The 17684-nt window shown below is 42.0% G+C and overlaps 1 protein-coding gene across 2 annotated transcripts; it reads left to right on the top strand.

Annotated features, from left to right (window-relative positions):
* Positions 1-9: 9 nt before the first annotated feature.
* On the top strand, positions 10-17631 carry SART3 (spliceosome associated factor 3, U4/U6 recycling protein). Of its 2 annotated transcripts, none has more exons than XM_037375652.1 (19): positions 10-214; positions 1092-1218; positions 2279-2383; positions 3809-3993; positions 5013-5118; positions 5873-5997; positions 6465-6620; positions 7740-7878; positions 8297-8404; positions 8791-8868; positions 9071-9129; positions 10190-10299; positions 10599-10711; positions 11156-11232; positions 11597-11765; positions 12496-12944; positions 13635-13787; positions 15425-15612; positions 16226-17631. In XM_037375652.1, the coding sequence occupies exons 1-19, from the start codon at positions 38-40 to the stop codon at positions 16404-16406; spliced, it is 2805 nt and encodes a 934-aa protein (XP_037231549.1). In that variant the 5' UTR covers positions 10-37; the 3' UTR covers positions 16407-17631. The 2 variants fall into 2 exon arrangements, with proteins under 2 accessions (XP_037231549.1, XP_037231548.1); XM_037375651.1 differs by having other exon boundaries at positions 12493-12944.
* The last annotated feature ends 53 nt before the right edge of the window (positions 17632-17684 follow it).

The following is a 17684-nucleotide window of genomic DNA, read 5'->3' as shown; positions in this document are numbered from 1 at the left end:
GGCGGAGCGCGGCTGGCTGCGAAGGGAGCTGCATAAGATGGCGGCGGCGGGAGCTGAGGCGGCTGCGGTGGCGGCGGAGGAGGAGAAGCGGCTGCCGGAGGGCGATCCCGAGTCGGGAGGTGATTCGGAGGATGAGGGCGATTCGGACTCGTCTGGTGATGGTGAAGATGAGGAGAAGGAAAACGAGGCTGAAATCCAGCGGCTGGAGGAGCAGGTGGGGCCCGGCTGGGCCGGCGGCAATGTGGGGAGGGGGCGGTAGGGCAGCGCCGCGGCCTCCGCCCGACCCGGGCTTTGGGCCCCGAGGAGCGGGTGTTGGAGGCCGGGCTGGTGCGGCCTGGCTCGGCCCGCGTTGCTACAAGAGACGCGTCGGTCGCGGCCCCCCCCGCCCCGGGAGCCCTGCCGGGGATCTGGGGAGGGCTCGTTCCGGGGGTCTGAGGCCTTGCGGGGGGCGCTTATTGTGCCTGTTTGCTGGAGCAGTTGTGGTGATGCGGGGAAAAAATCCGGGGGTGCTCGTGTAGGTTGGTGTTGGGAGCTGTCAGGACTGGAACGTGGAGTTTGCAGTGGGAGCTAAGTGTTTGGGGATGGGTGGGTTTTTTTGAGAGGGAAATTGGAGGAGAGGCCTAGTGGACGGTTTGTACTCATTGAAAAAAAAACAGCTGTCTGGGGTTTTCTTATTGAAATTAGAGCATGTTTAGCTTTGTTGAAAAAGACTTTCTTAATTTTGTGCTTTTGCATCTGTTTCTGCGGCTGGTAGCTGCTGTACTGCTGCTGCTGGCATTTGCTCTGCTGAGCAGTAACCTTTAGAGCTTAGAGCCATAAGCTAAGCTCTCAGCTTAATTTTAAAGGTCTGTTAAATTTGGAAGCGTTGTTTTATAAATGTCTGCTTGTGACCTGATAGTATCTTGCGAACAATAGCGAAGTTTGGTGGAACTCATGCAGGAAGGTAGGTGTTGTCTTGGCTATGTGAATGCACGATGACATGTGTGCGCCCCAAAAGAGAGTATGAAGTTCTGTTCTGCTAAAGTTTTCAGATTTCTTCGTGTCAATCACTAAACAGTGCTTCTAAAAAAATATATTTTTTTTTTTTAAAGCTTTCCATCAATGCTTTTGACTATAACTGTCACTTGGATTTGATAAAGTTGCTCCGCCAGGAGGGAGAGCTGGTCAAGCTCAGAAGAGCTCGTCAGAAGATGAGCGAACTCTTCCCTCTTACCGAAGGTACAGAACATCTCCTTGTGTTGCAGCTGATACAGCTTAATTATACTTGTGTAAAATGCTGTTGTTTCAGTAGTGAAATAATGTGTTTGTGCTAGCCTTCACCAACATTATTCCAGTCCAGAGAAACCTAGAAGAACAGATTTGGGACTTTTCAACTGAGTGCTGCTGGTGTTAATGGCCAGCGTTGAACTTGGTCTCTGGCAGATGCAGGATAGTGAGCCTGTTGCAGGAATTTGAGTTGTTGCCACTTGTAACTGTGCTGTCCTCTGCCAGTTGTGGTAGTGTGGTACTGGTGGGAGGGGGTGTTTTTTGTGTGCCTGTCTACTCTAGGCTCTGTTAGCTGCGTGAGTGGCTGCCAGGATGCAGCCTGCTGTAGCCCAGGGACAGACATATGTCTGCTTGTGCTGCCTTAGCTGTAGGGCATACAGCTGTGGGATGGCAGCACTGAAACAGCTCCTGTAAGAGTCAGTGAATGTGACTCAGAGCCCAGATGAATTCCTGCCAAAAGTTAAGTTTCATAGTCAAGAAGCAAAAAAATAGGATGTTGGTGGAAGTTGTAGGTAGCCCTTGAAGTGGGTGTTTCTGGTTTTATTCGTAACGCAGAGGCAGTGTAAATATTGCAGAGGCTGCTCCACCAGTGTGCTTTTAGGCTTGACGAAGGAAGGTTTCCTTCTGTGTGCTTGGAAACTTGCAGTCTAAAACTTGGAAACTTACCGTCTCTTGTAAATGTATGAGTGAAGTTGTATCTCTGGGTGCTGCTTCTTTGGTTACTGGTGCATACTGATCCTCTGCCTGAGTTACTGATAAATCACTGCTTGCAACTTCCACTCTCTTTAAATAAGAGTGTGCTTGTTTAGTACCAGTTTGAAAAGATCTCTGCCAAACTTTTATTTTAAATTCATTGTGAGTAGTTGTGGAGGCTAAAATTGCTCTCTTCTCTGCCTTGGCTAGCTCCCCATTTTTAAGTCTGTTACTAAAAACTCTCATAAAAAAATCAACAAGTGGGCTTAACGTATTCTTTCTGAATATTGATGATGTATTCTAAACGTCTTCCTTCCAGAAATTTGGCTGGACTGGTTGAAGGATGAGATAAAAATGGCTTCTGAAAGCTCTGAGCGGGAGAAAGTTTATGAGCTGTTTGAGAGAGCTGTGAAAGACTACATCTGTAAGTTGTTAATATATGCTGTAAAATGTATTGTGTTGCATTTGGATTATGGTTTGCTTTTTCTAGGAAAGTTCTTTCTCTTATAACACAGAACTTGGATAAAAAATATTAGTGTGAAGTGATCCTTAGACTTTCTGAGGCATTGGAGTTAAGTCCGTTCAAAGGCAATGGTTTTAAGTGCCACTGCAGTCTTTAAGACCTAAGCAAATGCTGTAAAAAGTTGTAAATGCATGTTTTGCACTTCTCTAATCTCTAAAAGCAGCAGGTATTGCACTTGCTTAGGGAATGCTTTCTGTTATTACCCATTATAGATTCTTCAGGTCGGTCTTTGAGGAAAGCGAATGCTTTTAAAAGGTTCATTTCCACTGCTGTCTTCCATGCTGGTTAGCACTGTCTTCACTGCCACTTTTACTGTCTGACAGCTCTTTCAGAACAGCTCATGATTACTGTCTGAGAGACAGCTTTCTTGAAATCCTGTGAAGCAGGTAACCCTAACCATGCTGTGGTACCAGGCTCTGATCATCCCGGTTAAAAGCATGGGAAGTATGTGGTGTCTTGGCTCTCCGTTTGTCAGGAGCTGCCTGCAGCTGTAGCTTAAAGCACTGAGTAACGGCATGCTCTGGGACATTGTGGTGGGGTGCTGAAAACTTGAAGGCTGAAGAAGCATAGAGGGCTTGGTAACATCGAGGCAAATCCCTTGCAGAAGCTATATACAAAATGTCACAGCACCAGCATAGCTCACCTCACAGGGTGTTGGTGGTCGTTCAGGGAGAAGGAATGGAGAGGTGAAGAACTGAGAGGAAGAATCCTCTGGATCTGTGGCTGGGTTGCGCTTGGAGTTCAGAAGGACTACTTGTGGAGCCTGAGATGTGCAGTCTGACATCTCTTGGCTGGATAGTCTCTGCTGGGGATTCTTCAACCTAATTTGCTCAGACTGCTATTGACAGGAGAGGTGCCAGGCAGCTAACGCTGTTCTAGCACCTCCTTCTCGCCTTCATAGTTAGCTGCTTAAGCAGTTGCTGAGCAGGCAAGTATAGTAGTGTGGAAAGAGAAGAAGGACCTACTTTAGTCTGAGTTATGTAGGAGTGTGGCAGCTTTGCGGTCCTAGCTCTGTACATGTGCTCAAGAAAATGTTGTTGGGGGGTCTTGGTGCATCTCTGATGTAGCTCATGTGCCAGAGGTGGCCCACAGGAGTCAGTGGCAACCACAAGCATGGCTTCTTTCAGAAGAAAACTGTAGCTGCTGGTGCTGAACCAAGAGCATAGAATAAAATACTTGAACTTTTCTCTACTACATTGGATGGTGAAGAAAATTGGCATGTGGTGGTCTATTTACATGTGGCAAATGAGGTATTTGGGAAGCAGAGAGTTACCGTTATTTATTTTTGGGAGGGTTAGGTCATTTGTTTCTCCTAACTTTGTTTAGGTCCTGAAATTTGGTTGGAATATGCCCAGTATTCAATCGGTGGCATTGGTCAGGAAGGAGGAATTGAGAAAGTTCGCTCAATATTTGAGAGAGCGTTAACTGCGGTTGGACTGCATGTGACGAAAGGAACAGCTTTATGGGAAGCGTACCGTGAGTTTGAGAATGCCATACTGGAAACGGCACAGGTAAGGCCATGCTCCTGGGCTTTTGTAAGAAACAAGCTGTGGTGTAGTTTCTGAAGTCATCCTGTACTGCCCCCTCATCAGTCTCCTCTGAGAAAAGGCTGTAATGTCACACAGTTGTTTCTTTTCAGCTGCAGGAACTGACCCTTTGGTCTGGGAAAAATGTTCTGTATATCTAGTTGATATAGTAATGGATTTGTGTTTAAATAAGATCACAAAGTGTCACTCTGCTGCTTTAGCTTGAACTGATAAGAGTAACTTGAAATTGAGTAGCTTCATTATTAAACGATGCTCTTGCCAGTGAATATTTTTGCACGTAGTCAATCAAGTTTACTTTTCTAGACTGTTTTCTGCTTCTAGTTTCTACTTTTCTGCTTCTCAGCTTTTAACTCATTCATTATTTTACGCTTTTTATGACTTTTGGATGATCGTATATTATGTCTGGAACATAGAGTTTGAAATCTGCAAAAGTCACCTTTACAAGACTGCCAGTACTACATAAGATATGGAAGTTAAAAGATGTCCCTGCCCACAGTAGGGGAGATGGAACACGATGATCTTTAAAGATCCATTCCAACCCTCTTCTGTGAAATGCCCTAACAAAGGGGTAACAGGAGAATATCTTTCGTTCACAAACAGAAAGAAAGCTGGAAGTTCTAAATCATCTGTGCTCACACCAGGGAGTTGTTGAAAAACTATCTGGCAGCCCAGTGGGTTTGTGAAACTGCATGATCACATGCTGCTTACTTTTGCTTACTTTTTTTTTCAGGTTATCATTTCCCTATGCATGTGTCAGCTTTCAGTGAGAATACTTTTCACATTCATCCAGCTTCTGAGTCTAGCAGTTTCCAAGTTTTAGCTTTCACAGTGGTGACCTCTGAAATGCAAGATGGCTGTGTCTGTCTTTCAAGGATCATGTAGTCATTTGGAGCCCAGATCCCCCAACTCATAAACAATGCCCCATCATGTTCATCAGCTCAGGCTTGAGGGAACTGATTAAATTTCAATCCTTTTGTTTGTAGCCAGCTCCTGGCAGTGTTCCATCTCCTGAGCAGCAGCAGATGCTCTGCAGCCAGCTTGAGAAGATCCACACGCTGTTCAGGCGCCAGCTGGGGATCCCACTGTTAGGTAAGAGCCATTGCACTTGCAGAGATGGTGTGGATATGCTGTGTTACAGTGATCCAGGCATTAGTCATGATTATGCTTCTGGTAGAGCCAAACTGCAGCTGTAGTACTTGTGTGTTCTTTAATCGATGATGTTTGCCTGTCTTTAGGGCCTCATGAACGATGCACAGATCCCTTTTCAGAAATATTGTTACTCATTGAAACTTGATTTATCTGTTTCTTCAGTACATAATTTGAGGCTGTTTAAAGTGCAAGTGATGAGCACAAAACATGACCATTAGGAACTAGGAATTCAGCTGTGAAGATCACTCCATAAAACCTTGGTTGGTGGGGAGTAGTACGTGCTGACAGCTGGATTGTTAGAATCCTGCTGTGTCTAATTCATACTTCAGACTCCTTGTTGAGTCCCTCTTCTTGCTGCTTTTCTTACAGGAGAAAGTTAAGTACAGTTCTTTGACTTCTTCATTTGCACATTGAAAGAATTTAGGTTCTTCTTTTTCATTAAAGCCTGGGGACAATCTTGCCACTTTGGTTTTCTAAATTCAAATCAGTAGCTTTAATAACTTGCCCTGAATTTGTGTTTTGGTGCGCTGTAAGATGAAGTGTCTGAACCCTTTAAGCATGCAGTAGTGTGATAGTTAAGGTTGAAAGTGTAAATAAAAATACAAATACGTGTTAGAATCAAGTATAGGTTGAAATCTGGTTATTTAGTCCAATAAGTGCATTATTGATGTGGTTTTCATGTCTGTTTTAATAGATATGGAGGCGTCATATGCTGAATACGAGGAGTGGTCAGAAGATCCAATTCCAGAAACAATAATAAAGAATTACAAAAAAGCTCTACAGCAATTGGAGAAGTGTAAACCATATGAAGAGGCACTGGTAATGCTGTTACTTACACTTTCCTTTAAAACTAAGAGTTAATTGCTTTGGAGTGATTTCCCCTGCCCCAGTTTTACTGTTGGTTTTTTTTTAATCACAGAGATAAAGCAGCTGAGTATTGCTAGGTGATCTCTTCAGCTGTGAGCAGTGTGAGGCTAGAAGCCTCACAATGGTTATACTGGAAACTTGAATCTGTTGACTGTGTCAGGCTATTCCAGAGTGCTCATGCGCACCTCAGCTGTTTCTTCCAACATTGATGAGCATGCTGGGCTAAGAGGAGTAAAAATGAATGGCTTCAGAACCAGGGTGGTATTTGGAGATACATGAAAATTGAAAGCTCTTGATATTTAGAGGCTGGGCTCTTCTGTAAAGCTTTGCGTGAGGTCTACTCTGAATAACAGTTTAATTGTTTGGATTGTGCTTTGTTTAAAGAGTTTAATTTTTTGTGTCTTTTGTCTGTTTTATAGCTGGGTGCTGAAACACCAAAGCTAGCAGAATATCAAGCTTACATTGATTTTGAAATGAAAGCAGGTGATCCAGCTCGCATTCAGTTGATCTATGAGAGGGCTTTGGCTGAGAACTGCCTTGTGCCAGATCTTTGGGCACGCTACAATCAGTATTTGGTAAGGGGAAAAAGCTAACAATGTTTTCAGGGTTTTTTTCTGTGTCATGTGTGGTTTTCTTTTTTAAATCTTAGTGATAAACAACCAACCAGTAAGTTCTACCTCAGTCTTGTCCCTCAGTTTTTTAAATTCTTTGGAAACTGATTTTCACTTTGCTCTTTGTTTCTTCCTGTTTTCAGTGGTGTGTTTATTGATCAGAGTGAGCATTTGCTTACTTCTTTCTCTAGCTCTGTGTTTTCACTGCAGAATTAAAGTGGGTGTGGGCATCGAGGCTTGTGTTGACCAGGAGTAATCTGCTGTGCTTAAGCTGTGGCATGGTCTCTGGTGGCTAGTCATCCGGAGGCATTGCTTCCGAGGATGTCCCTCCTTTTCTTCTAGCCTTTTGTAGGCAAAGCAATTCAGTGCTGTCTGAATCACTGAGAAGCCTCCCTCTCCTTCAGGAGACACAGATAAATTAATGAAAGCGCTTGTTTGAGGGCTGCCGGTGCTGTCTTGAATGTTCTGTAGTGGAAAACAAAAAACCCTAATTTTCCAGCAAGCTGAAGCAAACACAGATGTTCAGCCTATATTTACATGTGGGGTATCATACTGAACTTGAGAGGCAGGGCTTTACATGTGGGCAGAAGGACCATCTATTAAGAGGCGTGTAACTTGCTGTAGGAGGCTTATCTAGGCTGAACTGCTCTGTTGTCTCTATCTTCCCAGCCTGAGACAGCAGGTTGCGGATGGAATGAGGTCTGTCTGAGTAGGCTGTGTGTGCACCCTCTTTCTTATATCCTTTCCTCCCCTCTTCTTAATGTACCAGGAACAGTTGGGCCTTTATTATATTTATTACATTTATCTTGTTGGCAGAAAATACCTTGGTTAGAAGCAGACAGTTAGATAGTGCAGGCTGAATATGGCATGGAGTCTTGCTTGTGTTGCTCCTGAGCATATCCTGTTTGATCTGAAGGTGTTCACTGGATTTTTAGGAGTATAGAATTTAAAATACATGCCTTGTCATAAGTTTTCAAATAGAAAATGAAAGTACTGTTTTTAAGGTGTTGGACCTTTATAAGCTGGTATTTGTCTTGGATGGTCTCCCTGGCTAACAGGAACTTTGTTGTATGATTATTTCAGGACCGGCAGCTAAAAGTGAAAGAATTGGTCTTGTCTGCTCATGACCGCGCTGTTAGGAATTGTCCCTGGACGGTTGGGCTGTGGATTAGATATCTTTTGGCAATGGAGAGGCATAGAGTGGATCACAGCATTATTTCTGGTAAAGACAGACCGTCTTGGCAAAACTTCTTTACAGTACTGCTTTCTGCACTCTGAATAAGATGTGACAAATGGTGACTTGTAGGTTTTGCTTTCATCCTGCTGCAACAGTCTTGAAGCTGATGCAATGTATAGTAGTGTGCTTCTAGGGCAAAGCCGCTTTTGTTGCGCAGCTTCAGTTCTGAGCAAGCAGTGAACAACTTTGTATGAACATTACTGAATTAAACTGGCTTCTGAATTAACTTCCTAAACCAATTTACCATATGTAGGATTTCTTGGGTTTTTTTTCTTGTCTTCCTGGAAATGTAAGGTGCTCAGATACTACTTTGTGCTATACACTGTAGCTTGCGAATTTTGTCTGTATCTGAAAAGTAAATATATTTATGTGGGGTGGTTTTTTTTCCCCCGTTTTCTTTCAGAAATGTTTGAGAAAGCTCTGAATGCAGGTTTTATTCAGGCCACGGACTATGTAGAAATCTGGCAGGCATATCTTGATTACCTGAGAAGAAGGGTGGATTTTACACAAGGTATATATGATATATATGTCAATAAATATTTAAGCTGTTTTCTATGTACCTCTCTGAAACAGAGGTGGTATTTTTTTAAAAAAATAATAATAGTTTCGTATGTTTCACAAAACCTACTTTCTGGCCATTTAGTGTCTATAAAATATATGAACTTAGTTGGTTTAAAGCAGCTCCTTGCTGACAGAATAGATTGTGCTGTTGCAAAACTGCCCTGCCTTTTATATTTTAGGTACTTGATGGGTTTCTCGTTATGCACGGTGTGAGTTTTACTGAAGTAATAAATTTTGGCTCCCCCCACCCCCCAGTAAAATTATTGTGGGTGTTAGGGAAGATGGATGGGAGATGAAAAATTATTTGAAGGACATTCTTTCTTCTTTTTTTTGAAGACTCCAGTAAAGAACTAGAAGAGCTGCGGTCTGCGTTTGCACGTGCTGTGGAGTATTTGAAACAAGAGGTAGAAGAGCGTAAGTTCAATCATCCAGTATATTGTTCTCGTTCAAAATAATTTTATAGATGAGTTCTCCACACAATGTTTAACTTGTCTTCAAGTGTCTCGAATGTTTTAAGAAAGCTACAGATAAACATTTCATCTGCAGTGTAGAACTTGTTTAATAAACACTTTATTTCCAAGAGCCATTCACAAACAGTACTTGTTTTTATTCCCAGGATTCAGTGAGAGTGGAGATCCATCCTGCACGATCATGCAGAACTGGGCAAGAGTTGAGGTGATGTTTCCATCTGCTGTATTTAAATTCCTAGACTAGAGGAAATTGATTGTTTTAACATCGCAACCACAGAATGCAATCGTTTTGTACTGTGCAGTTACCTAGACAAAATGCCAATGAGTAAATTTTTCTTCTTCCACTCCTGTTTCTGGACTGGTCAAGCACATAGTGTTGCTTCAGGCTTGAGGCACAACATCCTGGGAAAGAAGCAGCATTGTGTTTGAGAAGGTTGTCGGGACCGTTAGTATGTTTATACTGCTGTGACTGCAGTATGGTACAGAAATGTGAGTGTAACTTGGTTAGCAGGCTAGCCGCAGTTAGTGCTGCCTACGCTAACTAGTTTTAGCCTAGTGCAGGTGTCAGCATGCTGCACAGTCACTGTCTGCGAGTGGATGTTTTATTTTCCTTCCTTTGCCTTAGGCTGGTATGAATCAGAATAAGTCACGTTACTTTTGTGCTGTAATTTCTCTGGGCATAATGCATGGGATGAATTGCCAAAGTTTCAGGCATTGTAATCCTCCTGAACAATGTGAGCCTGAATCTGAATTACTTACTTTCACTTTCTGTCCACTTAGTGGAGGGAGAAAGTAGGTACATCTTATGCTAAAGCAGTTCTAATAAGTCAGTTGTCAGGCATACATGTGTACCCCTACAGTTAGATTGGGTGAATCTCACTTGGGTGTCTTAATCCTTTTCCCCTCTTCCCCTGCTACCTTTCCTAAGCACTTCTATCACAAAACCAGTTCTCAGTCTGTGCTCTGTTAGGTATGTTCCTGAGTAATGACAAAAGGAGAAATTTGGAAGCAACTAAACTTCTTTATAATGACCAAAATGAAACGTATGTGGGAGCCAAAACCAAAGATTGATGTAACGGAAGGGCAGGGAAGTATTATTCAGTAGTAGGATTGCATTAGGTGTTCACTTTGATCACTCTAAAGAGGGTCTGTGTGCATCATTGCTAGTGTTTTCTTGTTTTGGGGGGTAGAGGGGAGCCAGTGGGGTAACGGTGTTGAACAGATAATCCTAAATTATATTGAATACTTTGGATGCTGTGTTGCAGGCCCGCTTATGTAACAACATGCAGAAAGCCAGAGAACTCTGGGACAACATCATGACTAAAGGAAATGCCAAATATGCTAACATGTGGCTGGAATATTATAACCTAGAAAGGTAAGAGCCTAACTGGTTGGAAGAGTTGATTAACTTCTGTCTCTCACAGATGGAGAAACTAAAAACTTAGATGCTTAGTGTGGGTGTACATCATATGGGTCTATATTAGGCTTTTGAGGTTCTTACAGCAGCTCTGCAGTATATTTCAGAAGTATTAGACAATGTAATGTGACCAACAAAGCGTAGTGGGAGTTTGCTGAGGAAGAGGGGAAACATTTGCAAAGAATGCAGTTAACTGTCCTATCCTGTAATCTTGATGTGGAGGATTTGCTCCTTACTCCGTGGTTTCCCTACTGCAGAGCTCACGGTGACACTCAGCACTGCAGGAAGGCCTTGCATCGAGCTGTGCAGTGCACAAGTGACTATCCAGAGCATGTCTGTGAGGTGCTGCTCACGCTGGAGAGAATAGAAGGTAACTCGCTGCACGTCATCTTGTTTTACCCAGTCTGGTTAGTGTACAATGACACAGAGTGAATCTTGATCTAGTGTTTTGTGTTCTGATGAAGGGTTATTATCTCTTCACTGCTGTCGTATACACAAGCAGCTCTCTTTTTCTTTTTTTTTTTTTTTTTTTTTTTCTTCTTCTTTTCTGGCCTGACTTGAAGCCTACTGAAATTCCTGTTTTTTTCCATGCCTTTTTGGAGTGTCATATTATAAATGTGAGGTTTTAGCTCTGCTTGGGTTTTGTTTTCTTTATCTTTGAAGGCTACTCGTTATAGATAGAATTTTTGTATGTAATGGTTAATATTAAGAGCAAGTTCTGTGAACACATTGACTCTCTTATTCATCTAGAATTGTATTTTCAAATTATGGGAAAGCTAAATACAAGGTGCTTTTTTTTTTTTAACTCCTTTAGGAACATTGGAAGACTGGGATGCAGCTGTTCAAAAAACAGAAAACAGATTAGCTCGAGTTAATGAACAAAGAGCAAAGGTCAGAACTTTCTGAGAACTACCCAAGTCCTTTATAGGAAATGCCTATATTAAGCTTATGCTTGTCTGACTGTCACATTTCTAATGTTGGTTCCCATAGATAATCCTGAATTGTCTTAAAGCCTCAGAACTATTGATTTTTAGTTTAAAGCTGTGGTTAACCTCTTCTGATACTTTTCATCTTTCACCTTTGGACCTCTGGATGGATACAAAAGTAACATGCACTCCAGATAAGCTGTGAGAGCAAACAATTGAGATGTGCTTTAAATGATGATCCTGTTGGAGAAAACCCTCCAGGTTCAGTACTTCAGAAAAATGCTCTGCAGCCTGGAGTCACTAGAAGCAAAAATCTTGCTTTTTTGTAGGCTGCTGAGAAAGAAGCTGCTCTGGCAAAGCAGGAGGAGGAGAAAGCTGAACAACGAAAGCAGGCTCGGGCAGAAAAGAAAGCTTCCAAAAAGGCCAAAAAAACAAGGATTGGAGACAAGCGCAAAGCAGATGATGATGATGAAGCTGAATGGGGACAAGAAGAAGAAGGTAAAAGATAATAAATTCAAACTTCAGATGCGGCAACAGAGTTATTGGTTATCTCCTCTCTGTTAGAGGCAGGCAGGGAGGTGCTATCAGTGGTGTCTGCAGAGCTGCTGTCTTCAGGGTCTTTTTCTGCTAGGTCTTCACTGTGATAATGAAATGAAAGCAAGGCTAAATGGGTTTTGACCAACAGAAGTATATGTTTATAAGGACTTCTAGAGATTTTTTTTAGACTTTTCTTATTTCAGAGAAATACTATGATGTTTTTCAGTTGGTTTTAAAGTAATTTTCCTGACTCATCATGTGATGCTGAGGCTGTGTCTAAATTGGGTTATTCAGTATTGTAGCACTCTCTTAGAAGGTGGTAACAGAAGATTTTAATAGATTACTGCCCCTGGGAGTTTTGAGAGCTTCTAGATTATTTTTTTTTCTTACTTTAATCCCATTAGACAAAGAGAGAGCATAGATCAGTAGCTGTAACTGACAGAAAGAAGGAAAAATACTCCTTTTGCTTTCATCTAAGTCCTTGCCGTCTTGGTCAAATAATCTGTTGTTGCTCATTATTAAAAACCTGAGGGAGGTTTTTATTTTTTGTCTTTAAGAATTGTCATTGTATTTGTGGTTTCACATGCTGTTTCCAAACTCTGTAGTGGCGATGCAGGACAACTTAATTTCAATGGTGAATGAAAAGGTGTAACCTTTTTCTATTAAGGCTTTCAATTTCATTAATCAGCAGAGCTGCCCAGCAAGAGACACAAGGGAGATGGGGATGGCATACTTCTTGAGGAAGACATGGAGGTAGAAACTGGGCTGTTTGGAAGAAGTGGACCTGAAAAGCCAGATTACCCAGCAAACCAAAAGGAAAAGGCATCTACCAGTCGAAAAGACATCCCCAAAGTTCTACACGACAGTAGTAAAGATAATGTTACCGTCTTCGTCAGCAACCTTTCCTACAACATGGCAGATCCTGAAGTGAAACTGAAAGAGCTCTTTGAGAGCTGTGGGGAGGTAGCAGAAATCCGTCCAGTATTCAGCAACAAGGGGACTTTCCGGGGCTACTGCTACGTACAATTCAAGGAAGAAAAATCTGCGCTCCAAGCTCTTGGCTTGGATCGTAAAGTTGTGGAGGGAAGACCAATGTTTGTTTCTCCATGTGTTGACAAGAACAAAAATCCAGATTTTAAGGTAAACTTTTTATTCTTTCAAGTAGTAGGTTGAACAGTGGGACTGCATAGGAAAGCTGTCAAAGTTTGTTGCTTCCTGAGTGCTTGCATCTAATAAACTTGAGTTTGGAATGGTAATGTTATGTCTTAGCAGTAAAACTGTTTTCTGGGAGTTCTTGCGTACTTTGCCATAAAGCAGGATTAACATTAGCTTCCTCCAAGATTTGCAGAAATCTGCTAATCAGGGCAGCTTGTTACTGGTGTGATGTACCCAGATCCTTACTTGAGCACCTCCATCTGTGAAGTACTTATTTTGGTTGAGCCTAGACAGCTGTGGGCATTTATTGCGCAACCCACTCGTTCTTGTTAATGGTCTGTACTAGAGATGGGTTGTATAATCGGTGGTTTTCTGCATTATGGAGTTACTGCACACAAAAACTTAATGTTCAGATAGTGATAACTGAGCAAGAAGACATTATCAATGGCTGTCCTCACTGTGAAGGAAATGTAGATATTTAGAAGCATTTACTTGTGAGTCCTTAGTGTATGCCTATGTTTATAGGCAAATATCTTTCAAGATACTGCTTGTGGCTTTAAGGTAGTTTTGGAGCCCACAAATAATGAAGTACTCTAACCTTTTGAGGGTATAATAGATTAAAATCTTTGGATTCTCCGACTGGTTTGTTAACTAACAGCCTTTTCATTTCTTCAGGTGTTCAGGTATAGCACTACACTGGAGAAACATAAACTGTTTATATCTGGTTTGCCATTTTCCTGCACTAAGGAAGAGCTGGAAGATGTGTGTAAAGCACATGGGAATGTGAAAGACATTCGGCTGGTCACTAACAGAGCTGGGAAACCCAAGGTAGGCATCCTTAATGCACTCTTAATTTCAAGCAGTCCTTCAAAAAGAAGCTCTTTGTGAAGCTTGGATATAAAAAGTAGGGGTTTTTATTTTTAAAAGCTGCCAACCTAGCTGTCTTTTAAAACTTGTAGAAATGCTTGGATTTGTAGACCCCAGTGTGCCTTTGTGCCAACAAATAAATGGGAGGGGAAGAGGAATTTTTCTAAAATACTTCTTAAATTGCAGAAGAAGAATGTGTGATATAAATAGTATAGAGGGGAAGATGTTTACAGCGCTTTCAGTATGGTAAAAATAGGCATTATTAAGTCTGCAAAGAATTTATTTTGAAAGTTACTGACTAGATAGATTCTCCTCCTCCCTTTCTTCAGTTATACCAAGTGAAACCTGTTTCTTGAGGCTATTGTTCCTAACATCTGCTGCAGTAATAGATCTGCCAGTGAGAAATGAGCCACCTCTTTCTGACAGGGCTCATTATTTCCCTCCTGGAATAAATGACTCCTTGTTAAATAAGAGACTCTAAACCAGCTGCTGCTCTGCCAAAATTCTACCTGACACCTTGGCTATGTCTGCATGTCGGGCACTTCTAACAGGTGCCATCCTGGTGATGCTGTGCATGTATTTTTAAAATATATTTTATAGCTCTTAGCAATTCTCAAGTACAGTTCCGGTTGCACGTATACATTATAACAAGTGCTCTCATGCGTACCCCAAGTCTTGCAGTCCATGTTCCGAGCTTAGTTGGAGCTGTGGTTCTGCCTAAACCACAAATAAATCTACCTTGAACATTATATAAAATTTGATGTATTTCCTGTGAAACTGGATCATAAAAAAAAATACAGCTTAAGAGTTTGAATGTCATTTAAAAGAGCAATAATAACAGAGCTGAGAGGTGATGCCTCACAGCTAGTGTGCCTGCTGTAAGAGCCTGCCCAGCAGATGCTGGGGGGTGCCCTTTTGTCCATTTGCTGGAAGTAAGACTCAAGTACTGAAGGTGTACCAGCAGCCGTTAGCAGCTGGTTATCGGTGCAGTTAGCAGCTGTTACTTCGTGAAGTCAACACAGATCCTTTTCCTGCAAAGAGTCGCTGTTCTCCAGGCAGCGATGACTTTCTCTTTAGAGATGGTGCCTGTCAGTCCTGTTGGAGCTGCTTAAGATGGGGTTTGCTGCTCTTGAAACTGAGGGGGCTGCAATGGCCCTGTGTTAGTGTACTTGATTCCTTAGGTACAAGTTGTAGCCTAGTGAAGAATCGCAGGAGAGTTTGTGTGGATGTTTCTGTTCTAGCTGTATAGATTCATTTGTCTTTTTTCCCCTATGAATCCAAATCTGTCCAGTACCAGATTCAAGAAGTGAAGACTTGCCACTGCTGTAGTACTTTGTTATATTTACTGGGATCTTGGTTTTCTCTTTTCTCCCTCTTTTTTTAAATACCTCTTCCACAAATTAGGGTGTTGTGGATGACAGTCAAGAAATGCAGGTTGTAGATAAACTTTTTTAGCTAAAGAATATTGGGACTCTTAGCCATGTTAAGGTCTACTTTCTGTACAATTTTCCTACCAGTTAGCCAAATAACTCACAAAGGCTGTCACACAGAGAAAGAAGCACTCAAACTAATGTAGGTTACCTCTTTTCCTTATTTAGGGCCTGGCCTATGTGGAATATGAAAATGAAGCTCAGGCCTCACAGGCAGTGCTGAAAATGGATGGCCTGATGGTTAAGGAACATGTCATCAAGGTGATGATCAGTAACCCACCTCTCCGAAAGCTGCCAGACAAGTCTGAGGCAGGCAGAGCATCGCAGTTTGCAGTACCACGACAGATTTATGGAGCGTAAGTATTAGCGAGAGGGAGGCTGCTTGGTGATGCTTGAAAAGGAAACAGAGTTTCTTTATATGCTAAAGTGTAGGAATCTCAGCTAGAATGTGAGACAACAATTTTAAAAGTGCTGAACGTTAAAAAATGGGGTTGGTGGATTGATGAGGAAAAGCAGGTTTTTCTTCTTTATCAATAGAAACAGTTCTGTAGTGACTAAGTATCAGGCATCAGACATGCTGTTGGATCTGATATTAGCATGTGAGCGCTGATAACTTCCACGTCCTGTCCTTCTGGAGAACCAGCCATTGTTCACAGTGAGCGTTAACATTGCTCTTTCATCTTCCGGAGTGCTTCTGCTGCTTAGCACTGCATTGGTGCTGTGTTGTATGTGCCACGGAGCTTCAGTTTCTGGGGACTGTTGGGCAATTGTTTTCTGCCAGAACTTAGGTGTACTGTTTCAAAGGGCACCCATTGAAAGCGTTGCACTACTTATTACTGAAACAAATGACAGGAATAATATTTAAATGAGCATTCCTCATAGTGAACAAAGTCCTTCTTGTTTCCCCAAGCTAAAGCAGTATGCCCAAAGAGGCCTGGCGTATTTTTAAATGTCCCTTTTTGTCTCCAGGCGAGGGAAGGGAAGGACACAGCTTTCGATGATGCCTCGTGCGTTACAGCGCCAGAGTAACCCTGTGGCTAAGGCTGAGAATGGGATGGTCCAGAACTCACCAGCAACTTCATCCGAATCCCCCGAGGAGCCTAAACAGATGTCCAATGCTGATTTTGCCAAGATGCTACTGAAAAAGTGAGCAAAAAGTCTGCAATCAGCAGGTCTGGTAAAATGTGAAATGCCTTTTATGGAAGCCATGTTGTGTCCTTATGCTAGCAAGGAGAGAACGCCAGTCACAATCATGTGTAAATACTGTTCTGGACTACTGCATTCATTGAGATCAGTGTAGGATGGTACAAATCCAGGATTTTTTCCTCTTGTTTCTAGGAGCAAAGCATTATACTATGTTCTGGTAAAATGGCGTTACGCGATTCCTCATATTGAGGGTAATGAGCGGGGAAATATTTCCTGTACAGGTTGGGTGCCACATCAAGTTTTATGAATACTTTACAAATTTCTCTTTCATTAACGAATGAGATGTGATGTGAAAACCTAGTGATAACCTTGTCAAGCTCCACTGGTCAGTTCCGATTGTGATTGCAGTCATTCTCTCTGACAGCGAACCCATTTTCCACCCAAACACACACACGCGCAGGGACATTCATCTCCTTCCATTAAGAGTTAAATGGCAGATGCTAGTAACTTCACCACAATGGCCTATTTTAGTATTGGGAGAGTTTGTATACATATGTGTGTATATGTATATACACAAATATACATGTATATGTATTCGGCTAATGTTCTGTTCCCAGTTGACCTGTTTTTTATATTGTGTATTTGTAAAAGACATTCAAATTATTATTTTTAAGTGTCATGAGATGATATTTAGATCTGGTAATTTTTGTTTCCCATAAAATCTGTATGTGCTGTTGCTAAGGACCATTTTTTTTGGTTGTTTTAGCTAGCTAGCTCATGTCTTTTGCAGGTGCTTTCTGTATGGTTTTGTACAAATGTGAAGTGCAAGCTGACGTTTCTTGGTTTATTAAACTCAAGTTCTCAAAGGTTTTTTATAAATACTGTTGCTTTTGTTGAAATGTGGGTGTTTGGAATTGCACTTATCCTATGGCAGCTGGGTAATACTGATGTACCTCACCTCTCAGGTGCACTGAGATACACAGTGTCACTTACCTTTAAGTAGCTCATTCCATCTAGTATGAATATCCTGAAAGCCCTTCAGTAATCGTCTCAGACTTCAAAGTAATCTGGTACCGATCTTGGATAGAAATATTACTGCTTTTCAACTAAAACTGCTGCTAACTTGGAAAGCCAACACCCACAGGGGTTGAGTGTGAGGGGAGACCCTGGTACCAAGCTCGCTTGTACGACACAGGCACTGCTGTGAATAAAACTGTTTTCAGTGCTTACCTTCTGTGCTGGTTTGACTTGGCTTTACTTTGAAACGAGGAGTCTGCTTCAT

The sequence above is a fragment of the Falco rusticolus genome, chromosome 1 (genome assembly GCF_015220075.1).
Source record: "Falco rusticolus isolate bFalRus1 chromosome 1, bFalRus1.pri, whole genome shotgun sequence".
Taxonomy (NCBI): Eukaryota; Metazoa; Chordata; class Aves; order Falconiformes; family Falconidae; genus Falco; species Falco rusticolus.
This window is presented reverse-complemented; position numbering and strand designations above follow the sequence as displayed.

Bases quoted from the DNA above. Each gene is read 5' to 3' on its own strand.
- SART3 (XM_037375651.1), top strand. From the start codon at position 38: ATGGCGGCGGCGGGAGCTGAGGCGGCTGCGGTGGCGGCGGAGGAGGAG. The intron at 1,219-2,278 runs GTACAGAACATC...TCTTCCTTCCAG, and splicing joins ACTCTTCCCTCTTACCGAAG to AAATTTGGCTGGACTGGTTG. The intron at 11,233-11,596 runs GTCAGAACTTTC...GCTTTTTTGTAG, and splicing joins TTAATGAACAAAGAGCAAAG to GCTGCTGAGAAAGAAGCTGC.